Source organism: Rhynchophorus ferrugineus, unplaced genomic scaffold, assembly GCF_030347505.1.
Source record: "Rhynchophorus ferrugineus isolate W39M unplaced genomic scaffold, kcgeb_rfMv2 rfM9, whole genome shotgun sequence".
Taxonomy (NCBI): Eukaryota; Metazoa; Arthropoda; class Insecta; order Coleoptera; family Curculionidae; genus Rhynchophorus; species Rhynchophorus ferrugineus.
The window spans coordinates 19,308,730-19,333,103 of record NW_027472588.1 but is presented as its reverse complement, the minus strand read 5'-3'; the positions used below and the strand labels follow the sequence as shown (position 1 = coordinate 19,333,103).

General features: G+C 34.8%; 1 protein-coding gene and 1 long non-coding RNA gene across 2 annotated transcripts; both read left to right on the top strand.

Annotated features, from left to right (window-relative positions):
• The first annotated feature begins 6,583 nt into the window (after positions 1–6,583).
• Positions 6,584–10,947, top strand: LOC143202172 (uncharacterized). The gene is made up of 3 exons (XM_076413466.1): positions 6,584–7,188; positions 7,473–7,968; positions 8,071–10,947. Exons 1-3 carry the CDS (start codon positions 6,688–6,690, stop codon positions 8,934–8,936), a joined length of 1,863 nt encoding a protein of 620 aa, XP_076269581.1. The 5' UTR covers positions 6,584–6,687; the 3' UTR covers positions 8,937–10,947.
• Positions 10,948–12,709: 1,762 nt separating this feature from the next.
• On the top strand, positions 12,710–13,672 carry LOC143203191 (uncharacterized). Its single transcript, XR_013007289.1, has 3 exons — positions 12,710–12,840; positions 12,901–13,081; positions 13,139–13,672. It is a non-coding gene; the product is annotated as an uncharacterized LOC143203191 (long non-coding RNA).
• Positions 13,673–24,374: the final 10,702 nt, after the last annotated feature.

The following is a 24,374-nucleotide window of genomic DNA, read 5'->3' as shown; positions in this document are numbered from 1 at the left end:
ACCACTTGACCGCATGATCGAGCTGCTTGTTTAAACGTTCTTGAATTGTAACCTCGAACCTGGAAGAAAGCTGTGTAGTCAGCGTAAAACGCGACGTCAATATGCTTTTTTCTCGGAAAATCTGAAATGAAGAGGTTAAATAAGGCTGAGGCCAGTGGAAAACCTTGAGGTACGCCAGCATTGGTTTGTTTCCGTCTGGAAAGTGTTTTAAGTAGGACAAGTAGGACTTGATGAAAGCGGTTAGGTCTTCTGGAAAGCCTAACTGCTGCTTCAAGCTTTTTGCGTTGGTCAAGAGCGTGATGGATGTGTGCGGCCAGACGGGTAGCCTTATGGGCGGACGAGTGATGAGCGCTAAAGCCGAAATGTTCATCAGGAATGATGTTGTTTTCCTTTGTGAAAGATTTGAGAGCGTAGAGTATTGCCATCTCTGCAAGATTCGAAATGGCACTAAGAAGGCTGATGGGCCTATAGTCAGATGGAGATGATTTTGCTCCTTTCTTGGAAATAATCGCTATATGTGCGTGTTTCCAAGACGCCGGGAAATGTTGCAGCCTCATGATGGAGTTAATGATCTTTGCAAGTTCCGAGAGCTGCTTAACATTTTAATTCGGTAATCGATATTCTTTCGAAACCTAGAGATTTTTTGTTTTAAAGTTTGCCGATTATAGTATGTAGAGACTTTGGAAATACGAAATGGTTAAGAAGAAAGGCCGGGGTGACTGATCTTTTGATGGAGTTCTCTTCGTTGATGAAAGTGACATTGTCTTTAGGTTTAGTGTTTTTCTGCGGGTGGGAGGTATTTCATCTGAGGCTCGTAGGTCTCTGGGGGGCCATCCAGTTTTTGGTCCGTGAGAAATGTGTTCCATTTGATCGCTAACAACATAACAGCTATATATATATATATATATATATATATATATATATATATATATATATATATATATATATATATATATATATATATATATATATATATATATATATATATATATATATATATATATAAACATAACAAATACTTATTGCCCCTGGGTGATAATTTATAAGAGAATATCTAAACTACTAAGAGTAATAAAAAAATGTATTTGGCGAAATAATATTTTCATTTTTCAGATGGCAGAATCATCTTTCGTACTTAGTTTAGATATTCTCTTATAAATTATCACAAATTCTTATTTAGCTCTCTACTCTTTATTATATATACTATGTATGGTATTATTTTAATCGTTCCATAATATTATTTTTTAAAAGGTCTCTAATTTATAAGACATTTTTTTTCTAATTTATAGGAAATACCGTAACATTATCTTAGAAATAACCATAATCCATTTTCAGCTTCTTCTTTCTTATTTATTTTTCTTTTATCGTTTTTCGTATCTGGCTATATTAATTTCTATTATTAATAGACAAATATTTTTTTAAGCGCATAATTTTAAACGTTAACATTGGTTATAAAAATCACCGTACATTGTACAGCTTTCCCCATTTTTTACACATGACGTATTCAATCCAATTTTCTTTTTAATTGTTTTATTAAAACATTCCTGGCAAATCATCTTTTTAGGCTTTTAAACAGAATACAAAACCGACGAGAAATTGAATTAATAGAACCTGTGCTTTGTTTCAGCTCTTCAAGGGCGGCTAATAGAGTGTCTTCGGTTCACACACCTCGAGGTTTTGTACTTGCTTTGGGCACATATTTTATTATATAACTAAAAAGATTGATTGTAGATTGAAAAATTTAAAATATAATTAGTTAACAAATATATTATAGTTAACAAATATATTATAGTTAGCAATTATATTATATAAGGGCATCTATACTCATAAATACTGGTGCATCTAAATAGGTTTTATTTGAAATACATATGGTTAAAAAATACGAAAATATAAGTACTTATTTTATAATATCAAAAGTTCCGGGCGCATAAAGATTTTTATAAACCTAAATCCAGCAAATTGTATGGAAAAACTGCTGTCAAAAAGTTTTCAACTAGTTATAAAATCGACCAATTGCATGGAGTAATAAGGATTATTGAAAAGATGTTGGAAGAAAAGAAATGCTGGCCTGCAATAATTCTAGACGACTCTTTCCGTAATTGGAGATGGAATTTAAGCTATTCTAATGGTCAATATATGGACTATAATTGTACTCATAATACTTACCTAAAATTAGTATTTTATAATAAAATTACTATAATTTAATTATACCTTAGTCAACCGCTGATATGGATTTAATAATAATTTGAATAGTCTGTGCATCTGCAACTATGAATGGGGAAAAAGGTTTTCTGATCGTGATACTGCGGTAGATTTAGTTGGTCCGATTTAGAAGTCCGAGGTCCGAAACATATGTGAAGACGTCATGTTGCACTGTTTGCATGGGTTGTTGTATTGATTTTACAAGGTTTTACAAAAGCTCATCCAAATATTTCCAAAAAAAATTCATCCAAAATTATCCAACTTGGCAGTGAGTAATACAAGGTTTCTATACATTTGTATGGTGGTTCTAATAAGTTTTATTTCTGATGAACGAATTGACATAACTAATGTTTATTATTTTGCTGTTATTTTAGATTTGTCGGCAGAACAAGTCGAATCTTCGAGCCCTACCTCGCTGCTATCTACGATATCTAAATAGATTAGAAGCTTCTGTTAAAACGTATTGATCTACTTATAAAAATATTAAGTTTTCAATTTTAATTTAGAAATTACAATACAAGAATCCAGCAAGTGCATAGAGTGATGGTGGCTATTAAAAATGTGTTATTTAAAACTGCTCTGCAGTATTCCTCGATATACCACAAGCTTTTTATCGGATATGGCTCAAAATTTTAACCCATTTCAATTGCGGTTCCCCATGCTGATATCCCAAAAATAAAATAAACAGTGCTTGCATTTTTAAGCGATACAGTCATTTTATTAAAGAACGTAGGGTCTTTTTCTAGCAAAATGTACAAGTGGAGGTCAATAAGATAGACAAATAAACTAGTGGCTGGAAAATACCGCTTAATAGCCCCATGTCAATTTTTCGATACGGCGAAATTATAAAGAACATAATTATATCAATTATCGTATGGCTAATTTCTCAATCGCGATTAGTAAAATACCTCGACATCGATCTCGGTTAAATTGAAAATTTCACGTTAGCTAAAATGTAAAGCAGATTATACTTAAAATCAAGTACAGCACTTATAAAAAGCACATAAAACTATACATTTAGATATAAACACATAACTGAAACTTCTGTGAGCTTATTTACATCATCCATGAACCGGCAACAAACTAGTAACATTAAATATTTTTAACAAAAAAATTGATCCGACTTCAAAAAATAAATAAGGAACTCACTAAATATTAAAAAATAATTAAACTTTTAACAAAAACAATTGATTTAATTACAATATTATTTTAACTACTACCAACCGATCACTTCGAAGTCGGTGCCGAGCAAAAAGATTTGTTTTGTCCATAAGTTAATTTCCTGTATATATATATATATATATATATATGTATTTATATATATATATATATATATATATATATATATATATATATATATATATATATATATATATTAGATACGCTTTTTATAATTGTATTATAGATCAACTTCTTTGATTTTAGATCAAGTTTTTATTATTTCGCCTGAATGCAAAATTAACGTGGACAGATTTGGAGCTATTAAGTTGAATTTTCCAATCTTTCGTCCATTTGTAGATTTTGTTGAATGCCACTTGCACTATTTCTATAGCCCTAGGCAGAAATATATCTTTTGCCATAATAATTGTGTCATCAGCAAAGGTTCCAAGTAGTGTTTCTTTTCTTGTTGGAATGTCAACAGTGTAGAGCAGATACAGGAGAGGTCCTAAGATGCTACCTTGTGGAACTCCACCCGAAATAGTTCTAAATGTCGAGAATTCCATTTCGTGCAATACTCTAAATTTTCTTCCGAAAAGATATGACTCCAGCAATTGACAATAGTTACAATTTACTCATCTTACAGATTAATTCCAAATGCTAAACCCGATCAAAAGCTTGTGAGACATCCAGGAATATTGCAGGTCTGTATTTATTTTCCTTAAACGCTCTTTCAATAGCCGCAACCCATTCTTTTCGATCATTTTTAATTCGCGGTACTCGAATAATTGGTCTTTTAAATCTTCGAGTTGCTTTCCAACGCGAATAATCTTTGTCTGCTGGTGGGCTTAATTCAATTACATACTTTTGAAAACAATTCTGTTTATATTATTTGATCTTTTGATTCGCCTGATTACTAATTCTATTAAAAGTAGTCTTATCTGCAGCATTTCTGGTTCTGTGCCATACTCTACTAGCTTTTGGCCTTCTTTTTCTCTAATTTCGAAGGGGTAAATTACTTCATATTCTGATTTTTGATTAATTTCTGATTCTTGCTATTGTGGTAGCAACTTTTGCATCTGACCGAATTTGTTCAGTTATATTTTTGGTTTGTTGCTCAAGATCATCTGTACATTTAAGTCTTACCTTTAAACTGATTTGTTCCTGCAATTTTAATCTGAATATGTCCTAGTCAATATATTTGTTGGTAAGATTGGGCTTTTTTGCTTTCCTTAGGATTGTCGCGACCAGTGTTAACAACACTGTGATCAGATGTTAGATCGCACAAGCTATCTGTACTAATTTGATTTAATGAGATGCCTTTTGTAATGTATAAATCTAGCAGGTCTGGAACTTTATTATTGTCTGTGGGCCAGTAAGTGGATTCGCGCCCTGATTGATAATTCATAACCCCGTATCATAACCCCGTATTTTAATGTAGTTTTTTTAGAAAAATGTGTTTCCGATGTGAGAGCTATATCTATGTTATTTGTTTGTAAGAATAATTCTAGTTCCCGGACTCTTTGATTTAGTCCGTTTGCGTTCTAAGTTATAATTCTTAAAAATAATTACTCATTTTTGTTTTTCTTTAGCTTGTTCTGGGTAGTTTTCTTTAATCCGGATTTCTCCAATTTTTCCATCCTGTCTGTTAACTGACTGAATTTCTGTCTCATTTCAGTCTGAAATTTTTTGAGCAATATCGATGTCGACGATAGTTGGCTAGTTGGCCGGAGTTTCCTACGGTTTCGTATCTATTTGTTTATCATTTGATATTTTGGTGGTGTTTATATTTTTGACAGATGGTCTTGCGGTTTCTTGGGTTTTTTTTTATTTTCAACGATAGATGTTGTTTTAGAGTTTTTGGCTTTGTCAGTTTGTCCTAAGCGTTGTTCCGCTGTAATTTTCTTTGACTGGAGTGCTCCTTTTTTGATATATTGCACATCCTTTATAATTGGCTGAGTGACCTTTTTTACTGCACAACACGCATGTTGCTACACTATTGCGTTCGTTTCTGCACTGAGTTGTGTGATGTTTACCAGCACATTTCACACATCTTGGTTCCCTACTGCAAACATTTTTTGTGGGTCCAAGATTTTGACAGTTTGTGCATTGTAGTATATTTTTATTTTTCTTCCACTATTATCCTACAGTCTACTAAATAATTTATATCATATATATTTTTATTAGTTTCGTTTTGTGTCATGTCTATGTAGAACAACGAAAAAGTATTAATTTGTTTTTCACCATTTACATTAGTCTTTTTCGGCATAGGCGTGACGGTCTCTACTTCGTGTCCGCAAGCCCGTAATTCCGATTTAATATGGTCTTGATTTGTTGTGGACAGTAATCCTTTAATGACTACTCTATACCACTTATCACTTTTTAACTGATAAATATGGTATTCGAGTTTATTCATTGAATTGTTTTTCTTCATCTCAATGAGATGCTTTTTTACATTTTACACGTTAATATCATCGTTAGACAGAGCTTTAAACTGTACTCGGTCAGTGGCTGCTCTCTTTATTGGCGATCTAAATAAATTAATATTGCCAACATTGCTTACCTTGATCGGAGAGGGCAGAGGTATTTTGTTTTCTTGCTTCTTTTTTATAAATGTTTATAGCACTTCTTGCGATTGGCAAAGGCGTCTCTGATTTCTTCCTCTTTTTATCTTTCTTGTTTGTTGCTTCAGTTCAGTCAGACTGTTCTCCTACCTCTAATTCTTCATCAGTGTGGTAGTCTTCTGCATAATTAGTTGTTGTCAATTATTCGTTTTCTTTCAGTAATATATTCAAATCCATTATGATGTATTGTTATAATTAAATGTTTTGTTTTAAAACGTTTTCTTTGTGCTAGAAACCTAAGTTTGATTATTTTTTAATATTTAGTGAGTTCCTTTTTTCCAGAAAAACCCTAAAAATAGCCCTTTTTGTTTGAATTTGTTTCGTGTATCAGTTGACAATTCATCTGTCATCTGTCAAAAGTCATCTGTAACAGACAACTTTTTTTTTTTAAATTTGATATGACTTGAACTCAAATCCTTTTAATCCGTACGAATTGTTTTATTTATTTAAAATTTTTTATTTGTTTAAAATTTAATTCAAATTTTAAATAAATAAAACAATTCGTACGGCTTAAAAGGATTTGAGTTCAAGTCATATCAAATTTAAAAAAAAAAGTTGTCTGTTACAGATGACTTTTGACAGATGACAGATGAATTGTCAAGTGATACACGAAACAAATTCGTATATCGTGTTTTGTGCAGAGTGTTTAGTTAGTTAGTCTTTGTTTAGTTCGTGATTAGTGAAAAAATAATTTATATTTGATATGCCTCCTATAAGACGAAGCAATTTAGGTAGAAGAACCAGAAATGCTATAAACCAAGCTAATTACCGATCTAATCGTACTGCACAAGAACGTGACGACGGAAATGAACGTGAAAGAATTCGGATATCACAAACGCGTGAAGCGCGAGCGCGACATTCAACTAATAATCCCGCAAGTTTGAATCCAGCTGCTTTCAGTTACGATGTGTCAATTGACTACAGTAACTACCAATGTGTTGTTATTGGTTCTATGAACTTGGTTTGCTCACACTGTAAGGCATTAAAATACAAAAACGAAGCCAATGGATTGTGTTGCGCAAATGGTAAAGTGAAATTGATACAATTGGATCCACCACCAGAACCATTGTACTCATTGGTTTCAGGAATAGGAACAGATTCTATACACTTTTTGACACATATTCAACAATATAACAATTGCTTTCAAATGACTTCATTTGGGGCAACAAATGCAGTTCGGGAAAATTTTATGCCAACTTTCAAGGTATGTATTATAGCAGTTACTCATAATTATTTTAGCGAACAAAATTTTCTGTCACCAAAGTTAAGATGTGTTACTAATCTTCAATTTCTTAATCATTACGAAATATATCACTTAGTCATTATATTATATGGTGATTCAGTTTCAGTGACACTTTTATTATATTTTATATTTGATAGATATTAGTTAAAACTAAATATATACTTTTTAAGATCAAATATTATTTAAGTTTGATCATTGACAATCCATTAATTTATACCACACCATAATATTTTTTTTATTTACAGATACAAGGGCAAATATATCACAGAGCAGGTTCACTGTTACCAGTGTCAGATAGCGACAACAAATTCCTGCAAATTTATTTTATGGGCAATTCACCACAAGAAATTGATCTGCGTTGTGCACATAACAATTTAGTAAAAAGGTCTATTGTAGAACAATTACAAACTTTATTTCATCAACACAATCAATTGATTATATTGTTTAAAACTGCCCTGGATCTGATGCCATCCGATAATCACAAAATTGTAATCAGAGCTGATAAAACACCTGCAGGTCAACATACAAGACGTTTTAATGCACCAACTATTGATGAAGTTGCTATCGTTGTAGTTGGAGAAAACTTGGAATCCCGTGATATTGTTTTACATCGTCGGAATTTTCAATTACAACCTATAAAGGAAACACACCGCTCATATGATGCACTGCAATATCCCATTATATTTTGGCAAGGTGAAGATGGCTACGATTTATCAATAAAAATGATAAATCCCATTACAGGTAACTAAAATATTAGTTTAGCTATGGCGATAATATCTCAGTCACTATATTATGTATTTTAATTTTATATTTGAATGTTATTAAAACAAAATCTGTTTACAGGTTCTGAAACCAACAAAAAAGTCAGTTCAATGAACTATTATTCATACCGCCTAATGATTCGGGAAAATGCAGATAATCACATATTGAAATGTCGGCGATTATATCACAAATATGTTGATGACATGTATGTTAAAATTGAAATGGAGAGATTAACATTCATCAGGTTGAATCAAACCAAACTCCGATCTGAAGAGTATATTCACCTTCGAGATGCGATTAATACTGATGGAAATGCACAGAATGTCGGTCGGATGACTATTCTTCCAGCAACATACATCGGAAGCCCTCGGCATATGCACGAATATGCTCAAGATGCCATGTCGTATGTTCGTCATTATGGTACAGCAGATTTGTTCATCACATTTACATGCAATCCGCAATGGATAGAAATTAAGCAGGAGTTATTACCTGGGAAATCATCCATTGATCGTCATGATATTACAGCCAGAGTCTTTAGACAAAAGTTGAAATCTTTAATGAATTTCATCGTAAAACATAATGTGTTTGGTGAGACACGCTGCTGGATGTATTCTGTGGAGTGGCAGAAACGAGGATTGCCACATGCACACATTTTGATTTGGTTGGTTGAAAAGATAAGGCCAAATGAAGTTGATGCAGTGATATCAGCTGAAATCCCTAATGTACAAGTAGATCCTGGATTGCATGAGGTAGTTATCAAAAACATGATACATGGTCCCTGTGGAACTCTTAATCAAAATTCACCGTGTATGATGGATGGTAAATGTTCAAAACGATATCCACGGACATTAATATCGGAAACAATTACTGGTAATGACGGTTATCCATTGTATCGTCGCAGATCGACAGCAGACAATGGAAAATCAACAATTGTCAAATTAAATTAACAAGATATTGAAATAGATAATCGTTGGATTGTTCCATATTCACCCATTTTATCAAAGACATTCAAAGCACACATCAACGTTGAATCTTGCCATTCAGTGAAATCGATTAAATACATTTGCAAATATGTAACCAAAGGGAGTGATATGGCTGTGATTGGAATTGGTGCAGAGAATTCTAATGATGAAGTTACCCAATACCAAATGGGCCGCTATGTCAGTAGTAATGAAGCAGTTTGGCGAATATTTTCTTTTCCTATTCATGAGAGACACCCTTCTGTTGTTCACTTAGCTGTGCATTTAGAAAATGGACAAAGAGTGTATTTTACAGCACAGAACGCAGTACAAAGAGCTGCTCAGCCACCATCTACTACATTAACCAGTTTTTTTGAGACATGCCAAAACGATGATTTCGCACAAACATTGCTATATTCTGAAATGCCAAAATATTATACCTGGAATCAATCCTCAAGGAGATTTATACGACGGAAACAAGGAAAACCAGTTCCAGGATATACAGATGTATATTCCACCGATGCGATTGGCCGGATTTATTCAGTACATCCAAGCAATGATGAATGTTTTTATTTACGACTGCTATTAGTCAATGTACGTGGCCCAACATCATTCTAATAGTTACGAACTGTTGATGGTGAATTGTGTGGATCCTACAGAGAAGCCTGTCAACGTTTGCAATTGCTTGAAAATGACGCTCATTGGGATCAAACTCTCAATGATGCTGTAATATCATCACACACTCATCAAATACGAACATTGTTTTCTATAATCATATCTACATGCTTCCCATCAAACCCAATTGATTTGTGGATCAAGTACAAAGATTATATGTGTGATGATATTTTGTATCAAATACGGAATAGAATGGGAAATCCAAATATACAAATCAGTGAAGAAATTTACAATGAAGCATTGATTTCAATTGAGGACATGTGCTTGATAATGTCAAACAAACTATTAATTCAATTAGGCCTGACCGCGCCCAATCGTCCAATGCATGACGCTTTTAACCAAGAGTTGCATCGAGAAAGACTGTATGATCTCAACGCTTTGAAAGAATAAATTCAAACAAATCTTCCACTGTTAAATGAACAACAGAAGTATGTATTTGAAACTCTTATGAAAGTAACAAATGATGAAACTGGAGGGATTTATTTCTTAGATGCACCTGGTGGTACAGGAAAAACTTTTTTTATTTCATTAATATTAGCAACAATTCGCTCACAAAATAAAATTGCACTTGCACTCGCTTCCTCGGGAATCGCAGCAACTTTGCTTGAAGGTGGTCGAACAGCCCATTCAGCACTAAAATTGCCATTAAATATGCAAAGCAATGAAACTCCAACCTGCAACGTTTCGAAGAACCCTGCAATGGCAAAGGTTTTGCAGCAATGTAAATTGATTGTTTGGGATGAATGCACGATGGCACATAAAAAATCTTTGGAGGCTTTAGACAGAACCTTAAAAGATCTACGTAGCAATAATAACCGATTTGGTGGTGCAATGATTTTATTAGCAGGAGATTTTCGTCAAACATTGCCAGTGATTCCACGATCAACGCCAGCTGATGAACTCAATGCATGTCTAAAGTCCTCCAATTTGTGGAAACATGTTAAAGTACTTCATTTAAGCAAGAATATGCGTGTCGAGTTGCAAAATGACCAATCTGGAAACATATTCTCTAAACAACTCATTGACATTGGTAATGGCAAATTTCCTATAGACATGTTGACGGCTTGCTTTTGCTATGACTATAAACAAGTCCCAGGGGCAATCATTAAGTGTTTGTGGTATTAATCTAGAAAACCCATGTTTCTCACATGGTCAATTGTATGTTGCCTGTTCCCGTGTTGGAAAACCATCAGATTTGTTTATCTATGCGCCAGGTAATCAAACAAAAAACATCGTATACCACAAAGCAATATAATGATAATAATAATAATAATTATGATTCACATGATTAACAATAAAGCGATTACTTACTTTTCAATCCTTATATATGTTTTATTTAATTATTTTTTATTCACAACGCCCTATCACCAGGGTGATGGTTCTGTTCAGGGGAATTTTTTAAAATACGTAGGCACAAAAACTGCCACATTACAAATCTTTTTGACAGGACGAAGTCTGTCGGGTCAGCTAGTTTGTAATATATATATTTTAATATATATTTTTTTAGTGTTATATTTATATATTAGATTTACTCAAGAAATTACGGAGTTATTTTATTTAATATTACAGTGGGTAGGTCAAGTAAAGGTGCAGGCCGTATGAGAAAATATAGGAATAAAGGAACAATGACAGAAAATAGGGAGCGCTTCAGGCCCAGGGTTCCGCTACCTAGCTTCGGTGATTTGACCAATGTTCTAACTGAACTAGAACAAAAATGTATTGTACCCGCTGGGTATCGAATCCGCTACCTCCCTTTAGGAGCTAAATACTTTATCTATTTCATCATAGAAACAGTTGTCTACAATATTTCTACGAGGTTTTATATGTTACAGTTAGGGCTTAAAAAGGAAACTAAATAGCTCTTGCACCGAACCAATTCTGATTTTCCGTCACATCAGCTCAGTAAAAACATTACACAGAAATATCTTATTATTTTATATATAAAATACGCGAAAACTTTGTACTTGTCTTTGAAATTTGCGCGTTTCCCTCGATTTGCCCCCCATCTACTTGCACCCCAACAAATTCTGACTTGGTTCCAATATGATCTGCAATGGGAAGTGCAGTCTTTCGAATAAAAAAAATGAAAAATACACGCAGAAATCGGCGACCATACATTGAAAAAAATTGTATACAGCCGAACATAAAACCTCCTCCATTTTCGAAGTCAGTTAAAAAGGAAGTATTCGTATAAATTCGTACAGTGTTTTACTAATAATTCAATCATCTATTCTATTAATATTTTTTAACATTAGTTTTTAAGAACTAAGTATTAATTGGATTGAATTTAAATTTATGTGTTTTGTAATTTATATTGACATTGCAATAAATAAATATGAAAATATTCGCAAAAAAGTTCTAGTTAATTACCGACACTGCCTATAACTCCATGGTACTACGTATGGTATATATGTTGTAATCGTTAACAGTTAATGACGTCCGCCGACTTTTTATTTGATTCAATTTAAAACTAATTAGACAGCTCACGTGCGTATTCACTTAATGTTATTATGTACGTCGAGTGCGGCATCGTAAAACAAAAGAAAAAGAAACAGAACAGTAGTTCCCTACTATTAAGCATGTGTAATGATTAAAATCCGAATTAAAAAGCATAATTTTTTTTATTAATACCTTATTACTAGTTCTTGACGACCTACAACAATGGATATATAGTCTATTCAATGGTTTTTTAGTAATGCGTCGTGGATATTTGTGACATACGAATATTACAATGTTGCCGCATGAACTCTGAGTTTTAATTCAGTTGGCTTTGACATACAAAAAAAATCTAATCTAAATTAAATAATTGAACAAAAATGTTACCAAATATAATTTATTTTGACATTAATTATACTATATCTAAAAACTACAGTTAATTATACAGCCACAATAATTTATAGGTAAGAGTTGGAACCTCGTATCACTATTACTTTGAAAAATTTTGCATATGTCTGACAGCTGGTCGCCATCCGGTTGTCAGATATACGCTAAATTATTCAAAATATTTGTTATAATTATTACAAACCGGCAAACATTATTTCTGTCCTTTATTTTAATAAATTTTAAGTCGTTCCGTAATATATGATATTACTTTGTTTGAAAATGCCGAAAACTATTGATATTCAGGATCACAAATTAATTGCGGTTTTAGGTTAGGTTATTTCGAAACGGAACGAGATAACGGAGGCCCATTTTGGCGGTAAATTCCGTTAAAAAGGTAATCATTGATGATTTTAAATAATATAAGTCCCTACAACTTTATTGATAATTTTTTTAGCGGATTGCTGCCGGGCCAAATATTACTTACTATGAGTACTGGGAATAACATCGCTTACAAAATAAGAATAATATGTTACATTCACCCAAAAAAACCCGTCTACATACAAAGTGGGTGACGAATTTTGACCATCTTGATATTGGCTCTATTCGAGACCAAATATACGAAATGTATAAGAACAGTAAGTACATAAACTATTTTATCGATATAAACATAATTTAATAAAATTATTTTAGAGAAAATTGTCTGTCTGAAATGTATACATAAAAAAACTAAGGACATGGAGCTTTTTGATTTAAGACGTCCTTTTATTCAGTCTTACAGCGCATAGCGTTTAAATGGTGTAAAGATAACCATCGGAGAGGTTTAATATAACTTCCAGACATTACCTTAAAAATAATTAAATTTTCAAAGGCATAAAATAAGACCAAGGAAGATAAACTATTTGAATTTGTGTATCTTGATGAAACTTGGATATTTCCCAATGGTTCAATGTGGCACTCTTGGCAAGACGGTAACAAAAAAAGTGTAAAGACAACAAAAATTAGCATTCGATTAGGTTTTGCTGATTATTATATGTATTAATAATTAATTGTAGATATATTGCTGGCCGAGAAGGATATTCCATCAAAAACTGTTTGGATATGTGGAAGGAAACATTGTCAACCATAACACCTTGGGTTTAGATGGACTCGATTAGACATACAGAGGAATTAATTGATAAATGGTGGAATTGTGAACATGTTTCAGATATATTAGAAATTAATAGTTTAGTGATAGGTATACTAATTAATTAAATATAACTGTTGAAAATGGTTTTGTAGGGCGTGAAAGATTTGTGTGCACAGATATGACTGTAATTGCTCCAAATTAACATGAGCATTAGGTTACAACATATGAGGAGAGAATGAATACTAACAGTTTTGTAGATATGGTAAATGCATTAGACAGAATTCAGTGATTAATTTTATGAAGAATGGTGCACACAGATAGTAGAAGAAGAAATAAAATATACAGTGATACCAGGATGACTTGACAAGTAAACACACCATTGAAGGAAACAAGAACTAAACGAAAAAGTAAATATGTTCTCAAATGAAAGTAAAATATGTTTCTCAGATATAAAATATTAATCCACCTAATTAGGCCTTCAGGGGCCACTACATAAAAAAAATATGAAAACTACAGTAGGTAATAGAGATGGAAGAGGTGTTACCTGAAGACGATATAAAATGCGACATGCCTCAAGGTCGCGAGAAAGTGATTTCCTATATATCATATAATCATAAGAAATGCTTATGGTCTACTGGACAGATTCTAGAACCGCTAAGAGTAATTATTTAAAAAATCCCTGTCCTGAAAACGTCCTGAAATATAAATTGCAACTACAGAATGACTGTTTCGGAACACTATAAACCACCAAAAATAGTTTTTATACTGACATATTAGCGTGACATGAAAAAACAAAGGAAAAACACACATATCTTCTCCCACTGACATCGATACGATATCGCGAACGCCCGATAAATTCATGGCAGCCCCTGCTTCTTGCAAGAAAGTTTTTCATAGTCACCCATTTATAAATTACTCGATTCCGTCAATGCGAAGGGTCGAGATTGATTCGGTCCGCAGAACCTCGACCCCAGGCCGATTTGTTTCAGACGATACACACGCGGCAACGTTGTTTTTATCTCTCTTTCCCAACGGGATGGTGCACAGTTAGTTAATCCATCTAGTGCCGGTGTTTTTTATATTACGTGAGTTTTTCAGTTAATTAGTTTCGACTCGATTCATTATTTATCGGTTACGATTCGGTTTCTTGTTATTTTCTGTTTCTTATGAACTTTATCGATACTTAATCATTTAGAGATTTTTCGCCAGTAAAATACCCTCTCCATTACTTCTTCGTTTGACGAAAATTTTTTTGTAGCAACGTAAGAGAAAAACTATTCCAATCAGGTATTATTATAAACAAATTAACCTAACTGTTAAATTGGATAATTTTAATATTTTTCTGCATAAAATAACAGCTTTCAATTTACAGAACGCTTAAAATTAAGTTCTTATTATTTATTTATTTCTTTTGTAGCTTGATTTGGAAGGATTTTGTGGCGAAGTCTAGCTCATATTTTCAATTAAAACAAGAAACTTTTTCAGGAATCTTTCAGAAAGTTTAACAGTTGATGTACCATCTGTTTCCGGACGTTTATATGCGATGCGAAAAATTCAAAAGAAGATAAAATGATTTAAAATCGCTGTTTGATTCCTTCTAGTGCAAACAATCAAGAGTTTTCTGTGGCGCATTGTGATTTACGATGATATGTGGATTTACTACAATAATTCTAATTAGTGGGTTAGTTTAAGAGATCCACCCATATCGATGCTGAAGCAGAATATTCATGGCAATTCATGTAGTGTATTACTAGCTGCTAAAACCGAATAAGATTGTAGCTGTAGACGTCTATCCATGTCCTGAAAATGCGAGCAATAGCGAGTATAGATGCAAAGTCATCCTTTTGCATTATAACGCTAGCTACTGTTTTTCATTACCACTTGTTTCAATGAATCTACAAACCCATCTGGAGTCTACCTGGGAAAATCTACCCATATAACTTTTACCTGTAGAAAAGCAAGTCCGTGAATCTGTCAGTGAATATCAATTATTGTCAGCTCCCCCAAGCAGAGGATACTAAATATCTTGGTATGCATCTAGACGACGCCTAAACTGTAATAAGCACATACTCTGAGCCAATACTCAAGCCCATTTGGTCATAAAGAATCCAACTATGGGGTGCCAGTAGCAAATCTAATATCTCCATTATTCAACGGTTCTAAAATAAGGTATTGCGTGCCTTTGTTGATGCTCCGTACTATGTTTCAAATGAAGTGATACAACACGATATTCCTCTAGAACCTATAACGAGTGTAATTCAAAGTGTCTGTTTGAAGTACTTCGAAAGAGTTGGTACTGCATCTCAATGTACTCGCTAATCAGCTAAATATGAGACGTGATAGTAAAGTGCGTAGTCTAAAACGTTTAACACCATCTGATCTGATTATTGGAGATATATAGACTTTAGACTAGGCTTTAGAATAAGACTAATTAATTAAGATAATATTTTATACAGGAGATTACTTAATGATATAATATAAACATAAGAAATAATTATTGCCTATTGGGAAGACTATGGAATCACTAAGAGTAATAAAAGAGGATATATAAGTGAACATATGTGGATGCAGCATGGCTTGGCAGGTTCTTGGTATATATATGTATATATATATATATATATATATATATATATATATATATATATATATATTATATTATATATTACTCACATATCTAATGGACAATATCTAATCTTTCACAATTTCCTAAAATTATCGTATATAATTATAAACACATCTTTAGTTGTTTCTATTCTCATCACCTTGTCTTGGAAATAATCAGCATTATGCATTATGCTCATTAGCTCCTGGGAGAGAAAATTATTCTAACCATTTCTTGGCCAACATTCGAAAATATATTACTTGTTTCTGAATGACGTCAGTTAGTACAACGCATCATATTGTACACTAAATGTTTGTGCCACTGACAACAACCTTACCAGTGAACATGTTAATAGTTTTAATTAACCGAAAATCTACGGAAAAAAACTGGTAACTGGAATTGTTGGAGGAAATTTTTCCAAGATTTTCGAAGTTCGTCGGATTTAAAAAAGTTTGGACTGGAATAGGTTGACGCAGAGCAAAAAAGGAGGGAGTGAAAAGTGTAGATTCAACGTAGATTTCGTCAACTTTTTCAATTATTTAGTGACTGGAACTACCGCCTAACGTTAACTCATGGTCCTCTGGATTGTGCCTACTGATTGGCAAGAACAGCCTATTCCGGAAGATATCTGGTTTTCCTGGCTACTGGGAGGATACTCTTACTAGGTTATTTAACTTTTGAGGTTTTATATGAATGGACTCATGTCCAAGTGGGCAGGAGTGTCCAAATGGGCATGACAATGTCTTAAGTGGGTCCAAAAAGGTAGTTCGTTCAACAGTTCCTATATAAATTTTTACAGATTCTATAAAACTATATCCAGACTATATGTCTAGGTTCCGTAACATATAGTCAAACGCTGTTATGTGTCAAAATTACATTGTTTTTCTACTTTTACTTCTCTCTCTAATTAAATCACTCTTACCCTACACTTCTACAAGCAATCGATGTTTATCTATATATTTTTTACAAAATATAAAGGTTTAATATATGGAGAAAAATAATTGAAAACAATATATGGTAATACAAAATTCCTGTCATAATTTGTAACCAAATATTCATTTCATAAACAACAGAAAACCAATTAAAATATGTCAGAAAGTTAGTAAGCTGCTATATATGTCGGGTTCAGTTAGTCGGTTAGTATCGACTTAAATGTTAGCGTCAAATGGCGTTTATTAAATCGAACGAGGCCATGACGAGCTGTCAAGCACACTAGAGGGCCCACCACTCGGCGTACGTGCAAATTCAGTACGTAAAGGAGCACGTGCTGTGCTCAATCGACCTTAAATCGAATTAAACAAATTGTTAAGTAAACGATCATATCTGAGTTTGGCAGAGATTCTCGTTCCAGTGATTTCATGATATGCATTTTTATGATATAATTCACATTCATTTTTCAAATATTTATGATGTAAAAGATTCAATTCTAAAATACTGAAACCAATATCCACACGGTTTTACTCAATAGCTATCTACTTTCAGTTTAGAATCTGGTTATGAAAGATACATGCATTATTTTCATTAAGAGTTGAAATGGAAAATCAGTAGTGTACAAAAGTTTTCACGTAGGCTATAATAAAAATTATGGTACCAAAATTAATTTATAATCCAGATTAGTTTTTTTCTTCATAATAGAATTATATATTCTCTATAGTAGAACTGTAAAAAGTAAAAGCAATTAACATTATGTTAAGGCAAACGTTTTTCGCTTAAAATACAAAATGACTGAAAATTTACTCAAAAAAACTGGTAACTGAAACTGTTGGAGGAAAATTTTCCAAGATTTTCGAAGTTCATCGGTTCATCAGCAGAGCAAAAGAGGAGGGAGTGAAAAGTGTAGATTATAGTCTCGTCAACTTTTTCAATTATTTACTGATTGGAACTACCGCCTAACGTTAACTCATGGTCCTCTGGATTGTGCCTACCGATTGGCAAGTACAGACTATTCCGGAAGATATCTGGTTTTCCTGGCTACTGGGAAGATACTCTTACAAGGTTATTTAGCTTTTGAGGTTTTATATGAATGGACTCATGTCTTGCCATTTTCATATGATAATTATCAGCATCATTTTTGCTGTTCAGATAAGTGGGTCCAAAATGGTAGTTCGTTCAGTCGTTCCCATATAAATGTTTACAGATTCTATAAAACTATATCCAGACTGTATGTCCAGGTTCCATAACATATAGTCAAACGCTGTTATGTGTGAAAATTACATTGTTTTTCTACTCTTACTTCTCTCTCTAATTAAATCACTCTTACTCTACACTTCTATAAGTAATCGATGTTCATCTATATATTTTTGAGATAACAGTATGTATAATAGATATAACAGTATGAACTTATAAAACGAACTTTTCTTGATAGGGAATTCGAGATTCTAACTAAACATATCAAATGGCCTTATTCTTGGCTATTGATTTTTGGTCATTAATGGTTTGAAATAGTAATCGGTGAGAATGGTAGGTGAAACTTTAGTTAAGAACCTTCGATTTTTGGTGATTTATAAATAAATGATTTTATAAATACATCAATTACTTAATATTGAATTGTAATGTCAAAAATACACTATAAACATATATACATTGTATTTTCCTACCTGCTTTCCATGTAGTACTTTTACTGATTTAATGATAATAACATAGGTGTTGCTTTGAAATCTATTGAAAATGGTGTTGATCAGCTAAATCAATTAATTATAATTTTGCAAAAGGTTGCTACAATTTATTTCTCTCCCATCTGTACTATGTGGCGCTTTTTGTCGAATATAAATTAGATTTACAACAGAATTGAATGAAGAACTTGAGATGATCCCTTATGTAGTTTTCTACTGAGAGCTTAGCAATCACCAACAGAAAAAAGAGCTAAATCGGTTCAGTTGCGGCTTGAATCTCAAAGAGCTCGCATAATTTAGTACTAAAAGCTTTCACCAGGAAATCTAAAGGGAAATATCTGCTTCACAGTGCAGACTGTCGATAAGGCTGATACTGAAGGTGCCTAGTGAAATTGTTAAGGCGACGTTCTGGATTGAATTTAACTTTTTTATATAAGAGGGGGCCGCTGAGATGTATTACTCATTCCCATAATGAAGTTTGCTCCGTATTAAGGTCTTGTATATATTTAATAGAGGTATTCGATGGGCGCCCCAATGAAAATTGTAAAGAAAAAACGGCAATAAAAAACATATTAAGCTTATGGATGATCTCCTTAATTGAAGTCAAAAGCAATAAGGAACAAGATTGGGCTGATGCTGGAACCCTGGGGTACACCGTTCAAAGTGTCGGTCTTCTAAGAAGTTTGAAACAAACCTATACATCTTCCCCCTTATTTTCCATTCCTGTAGTTGGGTCATAATTTTTGACCGTGTCAAATGCCATCTCCAAGTCCAGAAATACAGCCATAGTGTGCTATCTAGAATTGAAGTTCGTAAGCAGATCATCCTCAAGCCCGATCAAGTGGTCTACTGCAGAGAAATCCCGGAGAAGCCCAACTGGCTCTCACTTAACAGATGAGGTTTTTTAATGTATATGTTAGTCTGTTTCAGACCATGCGCTCTAATATATATATATATATATATATATATATATATATATATATATATATATATATATATATATATTCCTTATAAGTCAAGTCATATTCTTTAGTGTAAGTTATAAAGATAACGACATTTTCAACTATGAATCTTCGCGACCATAACACCAAAACCTCGGGCGGCTTTAATACTGGCTCATATATTTAAAAAATTACAAAATAGTCGCTAAAAAAGGGTCGGTAACTAAGCGGCTATAAGCGCAAAAAAGATTAGCCCATCGTTCATGTCAGCCGGAACGGCAAAGTCCCGTCAGCGGTCCCACAATGCCCAATTTATGACGGCTCATTAGCATAACGCCACCAGAAAAGAACAATGAATGCGGTGCAAAAATGCCGGCAGCCCGGGCCAGGAAAGGACCGATATTTCATCGATGCGCCATCGGCTTGACAAATGCGAATGCCAATAGCAGTAGGTTTCCGGGGGGACAGAACCGAATCGTTGCCAATTTTTCACCACTTTCGGTGTCTGTCGGCGGCTGCCCGAGGTACGTCCCCCTGCCGGCGGTCGCGAGGGTGACACTGTGGGAGTTGTTGAAAATTGTTTTCTATACGAGATGCATTTGGCAAACGCATCGCACCCCATTCATTCACTACCCAGCAAAATATGTTACAAGTCAGATCTATTTCAGCAGCTAATTCGGACATACCTATGAATCGGTCTGGAAGTTTCTCTGTCGATATGTTACGTTTAATATCTAATATCCAGATAATACTATGTAGTTTAAATAGAGAAAATGACAACTCTGCATATTTATATTATTTATAAAAAAATATGAAAGAAAAATTGACGTTTAAATTCAAACCTTCAACAAATGTTAATCAAATCCCATTATTGTTAGATTACAAAAAGCCAATATCAAATAACTGTTTTTTTGTATATCAAAAAGTCGGATGTACTATACTTCATCAGGTTAAGGTTAAGAGTATATATAATTTTGATTGGATATTGTGATTTTTATCAAGTTTTTACAGCCTGGTATGTGTGTGAAACGGAAGTTTCAAACATTTCGATTACTACTTACGTACAGTAGATGTATGAATCTCAAAGTTGTCATTGTAGTCAGGTAAGGCAAAATAAACTAAGTAGGGGTCTAGTTTAAGAATTCATAAGAGAAATTAATATGTTAAGGCTTATCTAAACACATGTTTCTGAGGCTATTATTTAAATAAATTTCAACATTATAATTTGTGAAGTCTATTTACCCAAATATTACAACTATGTAATATGAATTGGTAGCCCTATGAAAAAGATCTATATCTACAAATTATCTCCCCGAAATTTTTCAGTAGGTTGTCTAACGATATAATTTGGATTTGTATTTGATTACTTTGTTTCAATAATATTATTCTTGCAGTATTCTGCTGGCGATTGTGCTATTGGGTACACTTCAAAGTGATTAGCTACACTTATTAATTTTCATCTTATTAATTTTATCGGTTCTTCAATATTCCACCATATTTCAAGATTAATGTGTCCGGAATACCCACTGATTTCAGTTTTACAAAAGCTGCAGTACTCTTTAAATTATTATGTTACAGTCAGGCAGTACATTTTCTACCGACGAATCTATTTTAGACAAATTTAATTTTTTCCTTTATCTTTTCTTTTATTTGGTAGAACTAAACCAATTTTTTAACTGTGAAATATAAGGTGTCTTCTGACTGGTGTTTGATTTGACATGGCGATTTTAGAAATATTTAGGTTTTAATAATTCCTCTATAGTATATCATTACGATAAAACAATATATTTGCTCTGTTACAGTCATATAGCCTATTTTGGGAAATACATACTAAAATGACGTACTGATACATACGAATTCCGTACTCGTCTTGCTTGTGTATTAATGCAAGTATAACAGAACTATAATTAATGATAAAAATTAGCTTTTTTTTTTTTTTTTTTTTTTGTTCTGGCCTAAAAACCAGGCGGTGGAATGCATGACGCATACCTGGTCGCGGAGACTTGCCCTGGAGTGACAAGTTGGACCGGGTTATGTGGGACTGCCTCTGGGCTTACCAATACACTAAACCGAAACCGCCTCACAGTTGACCCCTGTGGATCACTACTGCTACTGCATTAAATTTGGGGATATGGCACCCGCTGATCGGGCAGCCGTTATTGGGCACGAGAGCCCGGCGATTCTATTGATTCGCGAACCTGAGTTAACACACAACTGGGTACTGTTGTATGGGGGCAAAAGTTATGACTGTAGCGACGGATGAGGTCGTTTCAGCCTGGAAAAGGGGGAGAGCTTAGCGGTGACGCGGTGCTAAGCTCCCAGCATGTCAACCAGCTCGCGAACAAGCGCGTTTTCAGAAGAACTTGAGCTGAGTTGTTGTTTGTGGAATGATTGAGATATGAAGTGCTTGATTTCTGGAGTGTCAGTTTCCCTATGGATTTGATTATTTCTGACAAACCATGGAGCGTTTAATATTCTCCTGAGGAGCTTATTTTGGAAAACTTGAAGCCGTTTGACCTGGTTGGGTGTAACAAACTTGAAGTAGACATTAGATTAGATTAGAACATCTTGTAAAATAAGCATTTGATGGAGATGGGAAGCCTGCTAGAAGGGCAGATCAGAGGAGATAGCAGGTTTGCTATCCCCGAACCTTTTTGGATTGCTTTCTGGATTTGGGAATGCCAACCGAACCGCCGGTCGAAGTGAAGACCTAGGTACGTGACGTTATCCAGCCATGGAATTATTGCGGTGTCGATCTTGAGTTGCGAGACGCGCAGTGCGTAACGCTTCTTGTGGAAAATGATGGCCTGGGTTTTCAGGGGGTTGATTTGCAACCTCCAGAATTTGAACCACTTGACCGCATGATCGAGCTGCTTCTGTAAACGCTCATGAATTGTAACTTCGAACCTGGCGGCCGTGAAGAAAGCAGTGTCGTCAGCGTAAAAGGCGACGTCAATATGCTCTTTTCTCGGCATATCTGAAATAAAGAGATTAAATAAGGCTGGGGCCAGCGGGGAACCTTGAGGTACGCCAGCATCGATTTGTTTACGACTGGAAAGTGACGCCCTGATCTTGACCTGGAAAGATCTGTCCGAGAGATAGGACTTGATGAGAGCGGTTAGGTCTTCTGGGAGGCCTAACCGCACGCACTTTGCGAACAATCCGTCGTGCCAGACCTTGTCGAAGGCTTTGGTTAGGTCCAGAAGAACTGCTCCAAGCTTTTTACGTTGGTCAAGAGCATGATGGATGTGTGCAGCCAGACGGGAAGCTTGATGGACGGATGAGTGGTGAGCGCGAAAGCCGAATTGTTCATCTGGAATGATGTTGTTTTCCTTTGTGAAAGAGTTGAGAGCGTAGAGTATTGCCCTCTCGGCAAGCTTCGAAATGGCGCTGAGAAGGCTGATAGGCCTGTAATCAGATGGAGATGATTTTGCTCCTTTCTTGGGTATAACCGCTATATGTGCGTGTTTCCAAGACGCCGGGAAGTGTTGCAGTCTCATGATGGAGTTAATAATGTTTGCCAGTTCTGCGAGTTGCTTATGCGGGAGCTTTTTTAACTGGGTAATCGATATTCCATCGAAACCTGGAGATTTTTTGGTTTGAAGTTTGCCGATCATAGTCTGTAGAGACTTTGGAGATACAAAATGGTTGAGAAGAAAGGCGGGGGTTACTGGTCTTTTGACGGAGTTGGATTCGTTGATGACAGTGTCAATGTCTTTAGTTTTAGTGTTCTGTGCGGGTGGGAGGCATTTCATTTGAGCTTCGTAGGTCTCTGCAAGGAGCTCGACTTTTTCTTGGTCAGTGACTGCAAAATTTCCTGTAACCGCTGACTTCAGGGGAGGGATGACATTGTGCGTCTTCCCCACGAGGCATTTGGAGACACGCCAGAAGGAAGGGGGGCCATCCAGCCTTTGGTCCGCGAGAAATGAGTTCCATTTCATTGCTCGCCAAGTCGAGACGGCCGCCCTTACCCTCTTGCATGCTCTGTTCGCCTCCCTTTTGTCTGCAGCATCAAGGGTGAATCGAGCTAATCTGCATAAACCGTTTTTGATGCGAATTTCACGTTTAAGAGAAGCGGGAAGATTGTTTTTCCACGGCTGGGGTTGTGATGAAATTTTGACTGTGGAAGATTCGTGAGCAGACTGAATATCGCGAGTTAGCTTGAGTACGGCTTCCTCGAGGTGTTCTGGTGTGTTAATTTTCGGAATTGGATCGGATTTCAGGAGAAGAGATTGGTAGTTTTTCCAGTCGGTTTTTTTCCTGAATCTTGTTAGTGGGACTTGAGTGGTGGCGCAGTTTCCGAGTTTGAGAAGGATCGGACGATGATCAGAGTCTAGTTCGTCAAGGACTCGAACTTCGGAATCGCGATTTACGTCTTGAAGAATAAAGAAATCAAGGATTCTTGCTGCGCCTTGAGAGACTGTACTAGGGTGATGGGTGGGTTCATCTGGCAAGGCAAGACCGTAGCCCAGATCTGCACTTAGAGCTACGATGGCGTTACCTGCGGGATTCGCTCTGGAACACCCCCAGGTGGGGTGGTGGGCGTTGAAGTCGCCACCTATTATTTTCGGAAATTTTCCTTCGACGAGTGATCGGTATTCGGCATAGTTGTAAAGAAGATTTCCTGTAAAGAGATGTAATCACGAA

What these genes read in the sequence shown, in the direction of transcription:
- LOC143202172 (XM_076413466.1), top strand. Translation starts at nt 6,688, where the DNA reads ATGCCTCCTATAAGACGAAGCAATTTAGGTAGAAGAACCAGAAATGCT. An exon ending in ATTTTATGCCAACTTTCAAG is followed by an intron (nt 7,189 to 7,472) that starts GTATGTATTATA and finishes TTTTATTTACAG; the next exon opens with ATACAAGGGCAAATATATCA. An exon ending in AATGATAAATCCCATTACAG is followed by an intron (nt 7,969 to 8,070) that starts GTAACTAAAATA and finishes ATCTGTTTACAG; the next exon opens with GTTCTGAAACCAACAAAAAA.